General features: G+C 37.4%; 2 protein-coding genes across 2 annotated transcripts; both read right to left on the reverse strand.

The window, feature by feature from the left end:
- LOC109848759 (acyl transferase 4-like) lies at window positions 1,896–3,830 on the reverse strand. The gene has a single exon (XM_020418410.1). The coding sequence runs from the start codon at window positions 3,407–3,409 to the stop codon at window positions 2,144–2,146; it is 1,266 nt and encodes a 421-aa protein (XP_020273999.1). The 5' UTR covers window positions 3,410–3,830; the 3' UTR covers window positions 1,896–2,143.
- Window positions 3,923–12,677, reverse strand: LOC109848760 (two pore potassium channel c-like). Its single transcript, XM_020418411.1, has 3 exons — window positions 12,634–12,677; window positions 11,312–11,649; window positions 3,923–4,644 (listed from the first exon to the last, which is right to left on the reverse strand). Exons 1-3 carry the CDS (start codon window positions 12,649–12,651, stop codon window positions 4,494–4,496), a joined length of 507 nt encoding a protein of 168 aa, XP_020274000.1. The 5' UTR covers window positions 12,652–12,677; the 3' UTR covers window positions 3,923–4,493.

The raw sequence follows: 12,683 nt of genomic DNA on the forward strand, positions 1-12,683 counted from the left end.
TACTGTTAGAACTGAGATGCAAGCCTAAGGAGAGGGGGTGAATAAGGTTGCCACCGTTTTTCGCTAAAAACATAGAATATACAGCAAAATAAAATAAAATCGATCAACAATGATCAGACACAAATAGCAACCAACTAGGAACACACAGGATTTTACAATGGTTCAGATAACAATCTTACGTCCGCTCTCCTTTCTTATGAATGAACTTCCTCACTCTTTAAAATAGTTCTCCTGAATCACAAAGCCAATTTAGTAAGCTTACAAGACTGCGCCTTGGAGTCTACCAAAAACCAGTCGTCTAACCTAACTTTTTACAATGAGAAAACACCTAATTCTAGCTAGTCCCAATCCCCAATTCCAACCGGCTTGAGTACGCCATAAAAATAAGTTCAAGATAAAACCAAACAACCATGGTTAAAACTCGGAAAATATAAAACAAACCATCATTTGATGAATAAGTGTAGCTCGATGAAGAAACGGTGTAGATGATGAATCCAATGGCAACTCTTCTAGCTAAAACAATCCAGAGATATCGTGCGTGATGAGTGAGATCTTTACGAGGCTCCAGGGATCAAAAAATCCTTGTATGTAACCTCTCACAAATCCAAACTCTAGAAGTTTGCCTTCTCTCTCTGTCTTTCAATGATGTAAAGTCCACAATAGGTCTGAAAAGAGATATCCTAAACGTGATAAAGATTGGAGAAAAAAGAAATGACAAACGGTTTTGCAACTAAAATCTGAAAATCTACAATAAGTCGATCGAGTTTACCATAATTAATAGAAGTGAAAGTTACATGACGATGTACCTTACCTAATACCACACCTACTAACTAGACTTCTTCTTTCTCCTAACTACGATCTCTTTCATAGGGAACACGGAGCAGTTTGTTAGCGTATACTATCCTTTCATATATGTGGAACGCCGGTCCCAGCGTTTACCACTGTATTTTGTGAGTGCGATTGGAGGACGACTGCCTTTGTGTGCCACATCCAGTGAGTCTTGAGTTGCCGACCATACACTTTGCAGTGATGCAGGTGCGGTGCTCTGTGTGGCTCTACGATAAACGACTGCGTCAACTATGTGCTTGATTGCCGGATCTGATGTATAGCTAGCTACAACGTGTGTGGTAACCAATGATTTAGTTATCAATTGTATGTTTTAAGGGTTAATTGCTGACACATATCCTGTAATATAGAGAGGTAGCGATTGATTATCCCCGCGATATTTTATTAGAACGTATGTTGACGCGACAAAAATGCACGAAGAAAAACCTTCAAAGTTCAATATCTGGATTCCCATTTGCCATGTCGTGTGCTTCGTAAGTGCTTTCTAGAGACACCTGGATCACCTCGATCAGACATCAAAATTGAAAATTGTAGTTTTTTGAAGTTTAGGTGCACAAATGAGCCTCCCAATCCTGATCCGCACCACTCTAATATGCATCAGTGTATCCCCTAACTGAATTATTTTGTAACTTTTTTACAGGACTTATCTGCTACAAATGTATGTCTTCAGCTTCCTAGTCCACTTTCTTGCACTTGTCATTTCGCTCTTACTTTCTTGTACTTGATCCCCAACCCCCAAAACAACCCCCCTCCCCCAAAACTTTTCTTGCCTTCTATTACCTCGTGTGATCGAAGAAAGGGTGGGAGAGAAAGAGAGAGTGTGCGCGGGCGTGCACGCAGGCGTGTTCACAGATAAACCTCCTAAGGGCAAAAAGGTCATGTGTATATATATGCTAATTAAATAGTCCGGAGCTAAAAAATGGCAAAATCCTAATACGAGGGTGTATGTCAAATAACCCTATGTCTAATTTATGATATAGTTGGCAACATGTAGAATGAAGAACAGGCTATAAAGTTTTCCCCCCTGATTACTAGCAAACGAAGTTAGATAATTTCTTAACTATAATGTGACGCATTGTCATTACAAGGGGAGTAAGTGCCTCAATGGACCATGCCAAAAGGGAACAACCCATAAAATAACACTTCAATAGGAATGACCCCTCCAATCTTGCAAAGCTTAGACTTCCATTGTTTTTCTATTAAGTTCATGCTTGCAATCATAGATCAACACCATCACAATCATTGTTTTCCAAACTTATTTGCAAAGAACAACCTCAACACCATTACTATAGGTTAACTACTTATGATTCATCATATATTTTTTAAATTCCTCCAGGTGCTCTTCCTCCACACACTGCGCAATAAACCTCGCTCCCTTCATTGGCGCCGGGGGTGATCCCAAGATGCAGACTGGAATCAAGTCAGAGTACGTCAACGGCACCACCTGTATTGGCGTTCCCCATCCATAATCGATCTCCTTGAAACCCAGTCGACTCCACTCCGAGACAAATAGTGTGGTGTAACCCAGCGAAGGGACATACGGATCCTCGCCTTCTCCTGCTGCCCACCGAGCAAACTCCACTGGCAGCTTTGCTTTTGCTTTTTTGATCAATTTGACAACCTCAACAATCGAAGCAGATACAAGCTTCTCACTTGTGATTGTAACTGTAACAGGAAAGAAACAATTGCCATAGAAACCTACAGGCAGTGCCGGATGCACGAGCGGTCGTGCATTGGCAAAGAAAACGAGCTTGACTTGCACATCTGGATCCAAATTTATGGCCCGTGTTCTACGTTGCCAGACTCTAGCAACTAGAGTATCAAACACGGAGCATCTTTCGCCCGTGAGCTCGAAGAATTGGCTTTTGAAGCAACTGATATCGTCCAGGGAGACATCAATAATGGCCTGTTCTAGCTTGTAGCTTGGCATTAGGAATGGAGGAGAAGCATCAAATGGGACGTATGCAACTCCTGGTGGTTTCGGAATAGCTTCACGATACCAGACAGGCTCAACCGTGGGGGCTTTTAGCCCTCGAGAAAACTCTGCGACACAGTTCAAGAACTGAGCAGACCCAAGACCATCGAAGACAGCGTGAGAGCTCTCAAGTCCAATCACAAATCCTCCACATGTAAACTGTGTCACTTGCATTAGGACAAGCACATCAGAGGGACCAATTTCAGGTTGAGGATCAGGAAGAAGCTGGTCATGCATTGGCACAAGAGGATGGCTGAGGTAATTGATGTCTTCGAGCCTACAACTGGCAGTTGCATCGATGAACCATGCACCCTGAGCATTACACTCAATCTGGAGATTGCCGTCGCTAGACCTGACAAGTCGACCGGCTAATGGATAGTAATACGCCAATGCCTTCGATAGTGCCTCTCTTATGGCCTTAGCAGGTGTCAACCCAGACCCAGAACCGGACCCAAACACATGGTAGGTTCGGACTTTGGCATTCAGACCTGGAAGACGATCAATTGTGGACAGGTCAAGGGTTAATGACGGAGTTGGGCTCGCTGGGCAAACCATGGACTGGGAGGACTTGGTCACAATGAAATCCATGGCAGAAGAGGATGGAGGTTAGGGGAAATGATCCACAATATGGAGAATTATATAGAGTTTGTGCGTTATTGGTGGGTTCAACAAGACTTGGCTTTGAAGGCCACATTCCGATTATTTTTCTATTTAATGGGAAATCCTTAGGATGTGAGCAAAGTCAAGAGTATCTGAAAAAGATACTAGCAAAAAAAGAAAAAGAGTGCGCAAGGGCTTTTTGGTATCTAGAACCTGTAGGCATCACATATCATATAGTGGACAACAGGCTTTCAGATATGCCACTACAAGAGTTGTCACATTTGGTGCTATGGCAAAGAAATTTTCCTTCAGATGTACTTCACTTCATGTGTTCCTCCATAATCAGGCATCGATAATGAGCTTTCCTTTAACGCTAAAACGAAATAACACAGAATATTTGGCAAAAAATTTCCAAAAGCAACGACCACTATGACACAGTAACACCATTGCTGAGTCCCCCTTGCCTATACATAACTCATACCATGTGAATAATTAGGAACATTTAAACATTTACTCTTAATTTTAACCCATCAATTTTTAATGTATATCTACACTTCTTCAGGCAGATTTTTTCCCACTGCCTCACAAACTCAATACAACTGCTCAGTTCTGACAGTCATCCATTTACATTCATGCCCTCATTCACCGATGGAACTTTGTACAAAAATGCATCAACTTGTTACATTGTAATCCATAATGAATATAGATCTGGTCCTTTACTTTCTGAATTTCTGTTCATGCTCATACTAACAAGTAACAGTATTCTTTCACTTTGCCTTGAGCGTTCCTTTCAAGTACCCAATATTGCCAACCAAGGTGACATCACTAGAAAATTCAGAGTAGAAGGTTTGGTACGTACCAACTTCCGAGATAGCAAAGAATCGACCAGAATTAAAATGGATTTCCAGCCTCTTGGCTGAGCTTTGTTCCTTCAACGTCCTTTTTTTTCTCCGTATTAAGTAACCGAATATATTTACTATCCATGCAATTTCTACACGTAGAACTTGTACTTTGAATATACAGTAATCAGCACATGGAGAAGGCTTTGACCAGTACCTTCCCATTTTTATGGTCATCTGCTGCTGCTATGCCATAGATCTTGGAGAGTTATCTTCCCAGTATTACAAATGTCGAGCTTGTTAAATTGGTTGCAGATTTGTAGGATGTCTTTCTCCCCAATCTTTCCCATCTCCTTGAGCTTGTAGATCACAAACTCTGATTTACTGAAAACAGTTTGAAGCAACATACTAAAACTCAGCTTCTTGTTAAGAGAGCACACATCAAAAATATCACATACATAACATTTGCTCCAGAAAAGGTACAAATCCAGAAAAGGTACGAAAAGGATGTTTGACAACATACAACTTGGTAAAAAGTTACTTGGGCAAGATTAAATTAGTAAATCTATATCCTTGATCACATTACGGGTCTACATAATAAATGGAACTTCAGAAGCTGTGAACAAGTATTGAGGTATATGCAAAATGTGCAACTAAAAGCTGAAAATCGACTAGAGTTGTGAAGTTGGTGATATATGCCATGGCAGCAAAACAACATTAGATAACTTGTTAAAAAAATTGGACTTGAATTGACCAACCACAATGTCAACCTGGCTTGGCATCATAATCCTTCAGATTTTTTTCTTTCTTCCATATGCACAATAAAACTCAGCTACTTGTTAAGAGAGTACACATCAAAGATATCACATACATAATATTTGCTCCAGAAAAGGTACAAATCCAGAGAAGGTACGGAAATGATGTATGACAACATACAACTTGGTAAAAGTAATACTTGGGCAAGATTAAATCAGTAAATCTATATCCTTGATCACATTACGGGTCTACATAATAAATGGAACTTCAGAAGCTGAGAACAAGTATTGAGGTATATGCAAAATGTGTAACTAAAAGCTGAAATTTTGACTAGAGTTGCGAAGTTGATGATATATGCATGGCAGCAAAACAACATTAGATAACTTGTTAAAAAAAATTGGACTTGAATTGACCAACCACGGCCTCAACCTGGCTTGGCATCGTAATCCTTCAGATTTTTTTCTTTCTTCCATATGCACAATAAACCTAACACCCCGCTATTATACGACATCATTGACTAATAATTGATATATGATAGTTGTTAGCGATATATATTCCTATGCTTAACACATCAGTAATGTATTATTATGGTACATAATATATTTACCAACCCAAAAAAAGAGTAGCGGTGGGACCACCTATCACTATCATTGATTATCTAATTGATGGTTAAGAATTTGTTTTTAAGTGCAAATTAGATATCGGTGCAATTCATGGAAGTATGGTGAGTGCTAGATTAAGAATAAATCATAATCACTCGCTAGATAATCGACAGATGTGATCTAAAGTAGTGGTCATCACTACTGAGAAGGTCCAAATTCATAGAAAAATAGTGGGGCACATCAATAATATTTGATATAGTTAGAAAAATGAACAAAAGGGAGGACAAATAAAGAAAAGTCTAAACTCTATATAAAACATCACAACTAAATTGAAGGAGACATAGTTCTTGTCTCAACTAGTGGCAATGAATCAAGCTTTTGTTGCGAGTCAAGACAAGGACTGAGTGATAAACATGGGGGCCTCTTACTTTGCTACTCCTCAAAGAGATATGTTCCTACAAATTCAGTGACTATGTTATTGTGAGGATAGGTAAGAAAGGTACTTCGAAAATTGTTGGTGTTAGTCATGTCCAAGTTGAGACCAAACTTGGCTATAAGCTCATGCTCCAGGATGTGCAACATGCACCTCTTCTTCTCAAATATAAAGAAGGTTATATAAATGTATAGACTGTCGCGCTTAGGAAGATCACCAAATGATCCCTTACAGGCAAGGTGAAACAAGTGTTAAATCGTTTAAGATGCAAGTGCTGTTATGTAAATTCTAATGGAGTTGATATATCGACAAAGAGCATTCAGAAGGGAAATCAGATATTTCGCCAGAATGTGGCTGGCATGGATTCTAGTTGTTACTCATGGACATTGCCCATAGACACGAAAGGGGAGATTATTGAATTTGGATCCATATCCATGAGTGGACAGCACACTCTAGTCGAAGTAGAGCCTTATTATGCATAGAGAACTCGAATCAGGTTGCCAAGTCAAATCCTACTATTAAGTCACCAAACAAAGGGTGAAGCTTGAATTGAGAGCAAAAAAACCTCTTTCTCTTCGCTCGCTCCGACCCTAAGAAATCAAAATCCCATTCGCCTTCTTCCTATAGACTTTGCAGTAGATGAAATAGTCATCTTTCTTCCGAATGAATTCTTCTCAAATCTAAAGAAGAAGACTCCATATCTTGCTTTGCAGCCCCCTCAAAAAGAAGCGAACCCAGAATCCTGGAACTGAGCATGGTTGATCTTTCAGTCTCTGATCCACTTCCATGTGACCAGAGACCACTTTTAGCGGCTTGTGTCAAGAAATATAACACAAAATAGTTTAGCCCATTTGGTTTTGGGTAGGCAAGCAAGTCATATATGACTTTAAGCTGAAATGAAGAAGAGGTTTTTATAATTCATATCATCATCATTCAAGAATGGAGTCTTGACGGAGAGATAAGAGAAAGAGAGGAGAATTTAGGGTTTTTGGAGAAGTCATCTTAGTTGATTTGTTCAACATTCTACAGTGCATTAGAAATTGAATTATTATACTCTTGGTGGGAAGTGATTCTATAAATGACCAGTATGTTTGGAACCTGTAAGGTAACATATGTAGTTCTCATTCTTGTTTGATAAGTTCAGAGAACCACTGTACATTATTTCCTTTCTTCTAAAGCAACCCTTGTGTTTTCTCATTCTTGTTTGAGAAGTTTTGAGAACCACCGTGCATTGTTTCTTTTCTTGTTGATATAGTGGAATATATATTCTTCTTACTCATGGATGTAGGCTCAGGATATGGTCGAACTTACCTTTTTGTGTCTGATTGTGGTTAATGGCATGTTGTTTATTTTGAGTGTTCATTTATCAGACTCTCACACTGATGTCAGGTTTGGTTACTCTCTTCGGAACCCAATATGTTAAAACTTGAACATACCTAAAAACGTGTCGCCTGCCCACCAACTGAAACTTTAACAACATCTCTATATGAAAGGAAGTATCATAAGTTGTAACCATGTGCATCACACTTATGATCAATTTTTTGTATGCTCAAAGAAGGTAACCGAAAGTTTAATTAGTACAACACCTACTAATTTAATTCTAAGCTACCCGAATAAAACCAGGGTAGGTGAAGAGAAAGCGACTTAAATATAATGTTAATAGTAAAGAAATGTGATATGAAGGGTAGGCAACTGAGCTAGTGAAATGAAATTTATAGGACAGCGAAGGATGTAGACTATTCTTGTATACGTATGTATTTGTATGTATGTATGCATGCATATGAATCAAATTAATCAATTTAATCAAGGAGAACCTACACTTGTCTAGAAACTCATCTTCTATTTATCTTCTTTCCAATAAACTGTTGTTTCAATTTAAGTGTTCAGAATAACTTTTGCTCATTCCACATAAACTAACTCGTTCTCTCCTAGTCTATCTCTTTTGTTTATTTCTTCCCAACCCTCCTCTTTTTCTGTTTGGTGTGTGTTTGCTATTACCCCATTTCAATAGTTTCTGCAATTGCAATTTAAATAAGAAATACATCCACTGACATCAAAATATTGCCTTGAGTAATTTAAAAGTTATTGATCATTTAGGGTGTTCAGATCATCATTCCTATCCAACATTCTACAGTCTAGAACACACTTCCCAATTGGGGATCACAAAGGATGATTTTTTTATAACATGCCCCGCACACAGATCTTCTGACATTTCAAGAAATTAATGAGGTTTTGTTTTCAAGGGTTTTCTCAAGCCAAAAAGGCGAAGAACTCTAAATCCAGAACCTGTGAAACAGGAAGGACCTAGGACCTACAGTATTTCATATATGGTTCAACTCACTCAAAATGTTCATCACGCAGCCTAAGGAAATGTTTCATGAACTAGAGTCCCATTCAACAGAAACTCCAATAAGAACTTGGACAAGTCTAACAACTTCCCCACATTTTTCTGGGAATAATACACTTTAGACCGAAATTTGAAACTTCAATTTGTTAGCTTTGTAATTAGTCAAAGTTTACACAAAGGAGGATAGGAAGGAGGAATGGACCACACAAGCCTAATGTATCAGTCTGTTGAGACCTGGTCCAAACTTGGATCCCAAATAAGCCTACTAAAAACCAATTTTTGAATCCAAATCTGCAGAATATTGCTCACTGATAAAAATTAATGAAAGTTCTATGCATAGAAGCCCTAACAATTACAAAAGGTAGAGTTGAATCGCTAAAAATAAGCACAAATCTATAGTTTTAAACAACCAAAAGAAGAGATATAAGCTCAGCGTTTTAGAGCTGTATTCAGCATACAATAATAATGATATAACAAAAACGAGGATGTAAGGCTAAGTTATAAAATAAGATGCAAGCTAGAAACAGTCGAGCCTTTTGCATGTGGGTAATATTTTTTCTTATTATGAAATGGAAGTCTTTGCTGATATAGATCACTATATGAATTTTATCACCAAAAAGGTTTAATGAATATGAAAAATAGTTTAGAATCAGTGTTTTCTTAATTTATGTAAAAAAAATTGTTATGCAATTTTGCACCTAAACACGGGTTTGTTTAACACATGCTATAGGTAGACATGAAACATCATTTCCATATCTAATGTAAGAAGTGTGTACTTTGATGTGGAACTAAAAAATTGTCTATATTACAACTATGATACCCCGAGACAGCAATTTGGCGTCGTACCCGTGTCGGGTGCGGTTTGGGTACGTTTCCGCACCCAAACGGAGGGGACACGGGAGCAATTCATTTCCCACGTGTAAGAGGACTTTTGGACCTGTTACGTTTGAGGAAAATAGGTTTAGTTGAGATATGCAAGGAAGAAGAAGAATTTCTCTCTCTCTCTTATTTCCTTAGTTTTAAATTTGTTAGTGGAACATGACATCACCATTCACATGGGTGCTTGACTATTTGCTTTTGTCTTTTTTCTAAGGACGCGGCCTAAAATCACATGATTGAGCTACATTGTGGATGATCCGCTCCGTTGAACTTGATCCACATATTCTAAAACCCCAACACACCAAGTTTGGGGTAAACCCGTCGTCGTTTGACCATTCATCTACTCGTATCAATTTTAACAATTTCGAATGAATAGAACTTTTTGCATGGCTTGACGGAGGGTCAAACGACGATGGATTCACCCAAAATTTGATGTGTTGGGGTTTTAGAATATGTACATCAAGTTCAACGGAATGGATCATCCACAATGTAGCTCAATCATGTGATTTTAAACCGCGTCCTTAGATAATTATCTAAGGTGTCACCTTAGGAACACTTTTCCCATATATATATATATTCTTTTTTGATGCTTATGTGGAATATAAAGTCAAAGTTTCAAATGAATTTACTTTATAATTTTAAGGAATGAGCTTATTTTATTGAGAATTTAAAATTAAACATAGTAAAATTGTTAGTTAATATAATTGTTAATTTTTAATATATATATGTATATTATATACATATATATGTATATTATATACATACATATATATATATATATACAACAACAAAGCCTATGTCCCAAATTTTTGGGGTCCGCTACATGAAGCCTTTTCTTACAGTAAAAAGTTTTATTTTGGTTATCTCCTCCATAAATAAGTTAACTATTATCATAACAGAACGTCCTTCTTGGTTAAACGTTAGTTGCTTCCAAACAATCTCTTTTAGGTCTACCTCTAGATCTCTTATACAGAATTATTTTATTTTGGAAATTGGAATTAAAAAAAGAAGGGGTTTCTACAAAAGCCTTTTTAATGGACATCTACATCTTGTCCCTAAAGAACTGTTGAGTTACAAGCATCTTTGCATCTTTTTAGTCTGCATGGTACCCGAGTTTGGTAAGCTTACCTTTCTTCCTGTTGAGCTTAAACTAATCTAAAACTCAACCTCTATGAAGTAAACAAATCAATGCAGGTACACCAAACATTTAATATGAATATTTGGTCAAGGAGCATCTAGTTCCTTGCTTCTTTATTCTCCACAATCCCAAAAGGTTCTAATCAGCAGCCAATATAAGACAATCTATTTCAAACTCCCTAACCTGACCAAATTGCATCTGAAGTATGCGAATGAAGACAATGAAAACTATTGCTGCAAGAATTCTTTTTCATTCGGACCCGTCAAGGGCCTTGTCTACTTAAAAAAGACAATAAACACTCAGGATTAAAAGAGTAATTAAATATCACCTGTTTTTGTAACAATTACTTACAGTTTCGTTATTTGCATCTAAGCGACACATGCATATGACTCAGTCTAAGCCAGAATTTCACAAGCTAAAACCAGAGAAAGATTGGATAAGCATTCTAGAAGCATCTATAGGAAGAAATATTCACAAATGCTAACAATTCTAGAAGATCAAATTTAAAGAGGAATGTCACACATGATTAGACACAAATAACTTTACATCCTTTACTATTAAAAAGAAACAAATAGTCTGCATGTATCAGTTAGATCAAGAACTCCAAGATGTTTAAACCTTCAAACATAAATGTGAACTGCAGTGGGACAACTATAACTCATAAAATATGACCCTATTAACAATTTCATCCTCAAACCGTATGCTATGAACACAAACACAAAGTCTACAACGAAAGAGCTAGAATCAGCTTGCATTCATGAAGCTTAGCCTAACATTTGGAACCAAGTGATGAATCGATAGTAAATCATATCAATATTTATGCCCAAAACAAACACAAACTGTGAGCAAAAGGCTAATAAAGTGGTAATGCAGCATAAGCTTAATTGAAACCTAACCTGATGAATCCACTCTGATTAATGTCAGCAGCAAACAAATCCTCCACAGTCAAATCTCTCTGCAACACCCACTTTGCAATCTTTCGATGCCTCTTATCGATCCTCGCCTCTGCCAAGTAAAGAAAGGCCCTTGCAACTGCAAGCGTCGACACCAACAACCAAAATGAAGCAAATACTCTTCCTTCCAAAGTCTTGAATGCTCGATCCCCATACCCTACTGTTGTAACCGACATCACTGACAAATAAACGGAGTCCATCCAATCCAAGTGCTCAATGTGGTACAATGCCAATGTCCCTGCCCCAATACAAAGAATTACAACACCAACTGCTAGTGCAACCTGTTAAAGTTTTTAGTTAAAAGTTCAGATGTTGGTTTTCGTTGATGATAATTAATTTTGAAACATTTACTACTATTGGGTCATAAGAGCTCTAAGCAAGACAAAATTTTACCTAATAAGTTTTTGTGATTACAAAAGCTATATGAAGTTCATGGGTTACTATAGTACAGTAGGGTGTCTGAATGATTCCAATGTTTGCATGCCGTGAGATATAGAAAGGAAATGTATTCAGTTATGTAGTATCAAGCTCCCTTAAGCATTTTGCAACAAGATACATGAGCTTAAGCTCTTAAAAGAAAACTTGAACTCTTCCTAAAATTTTGGGCCACGCAGATAATTATATCCGGCCTTGATAACTTTCATCATCATAATTTGAAGAGATTTTTCACAAAATTTCTCATAACAAATCAACCAAAGAATATAGAAATTGGTGGCATTCACAATCCAAACATGACATAATAATTTAGTTGAAAGTTCAGATGCTGGCTTATGTTGATGGCACTTAATTTTGACACTTTTTAGTAGTTTAGGCCAGTAAAAGGTCTAAGCATGACATAATAATTTATGTAATAAGATTTGTAATTACAAAAGCTATTATCAAGTTTATGGGTTATTATAACTGGTTGCTTGAAAATTTTCAGTGTATCGCATGCCATGAGTCATGCAAAGGAAATTTACTCCATTTTTAGTATGATGAAGTACTAAGGATGACTAAATTCCCTACAAGTGTCTACAAATCTTACGAGTAAGCTTTTCTTATCCATGGTGAAATTTCCAAGAGAACTGTCACCATTTCGGATGATTGTGAAACTCGCTATCCAATTTCACTAACTTGGATAAGAATCTTGCACACCGGCACTAAAACCCGGTCATATCACTTCAAAGAACTCTAATTCACAAAATATTCAACAAGCACAAGCTCCCAAATCGCAAAACCGAAATCAAAAATCAAAATCAAACAATTTCAACCAAAAGCAACAATACCTTCATCCTTATCCTCATCCTCCCCTTCTCAGCATCAAAAATATAACTAA

Source organism: Asparagus officinalis, chromosome 7, assembly GCF_001876935.1.
Source record: "Asparagus officinalis chromosome 7, Aspof.V1, whole genome shotgun sequence".
Taxonomy (NCBI): domain Eukaryota; kingdom Viridiplantae; phylum Streptophyta; class Magnoliopsida; order Asparagales; family Asparagaceae; genus Asparagus; species Asparagus officinalis.

Coding starts and splice junctions, on each gene's coding strand:
- LOC109848759 (XM_020418410.1), bottom strand. CDS start 3,409: ATGGATTTCATTGTGACCAAGTCCTCCCAGTCCATGGTTTGCCCAGCG.
- LOC109848760 (XM_020418411.1), bottom strand. Junction 4,645..11,311: donor AATCAGAGTGGATTCATCAG/GTTAGGTTTCAA, acceptor AACTGTTTTCAG/TAAATCAGAGTTTGTGATCT.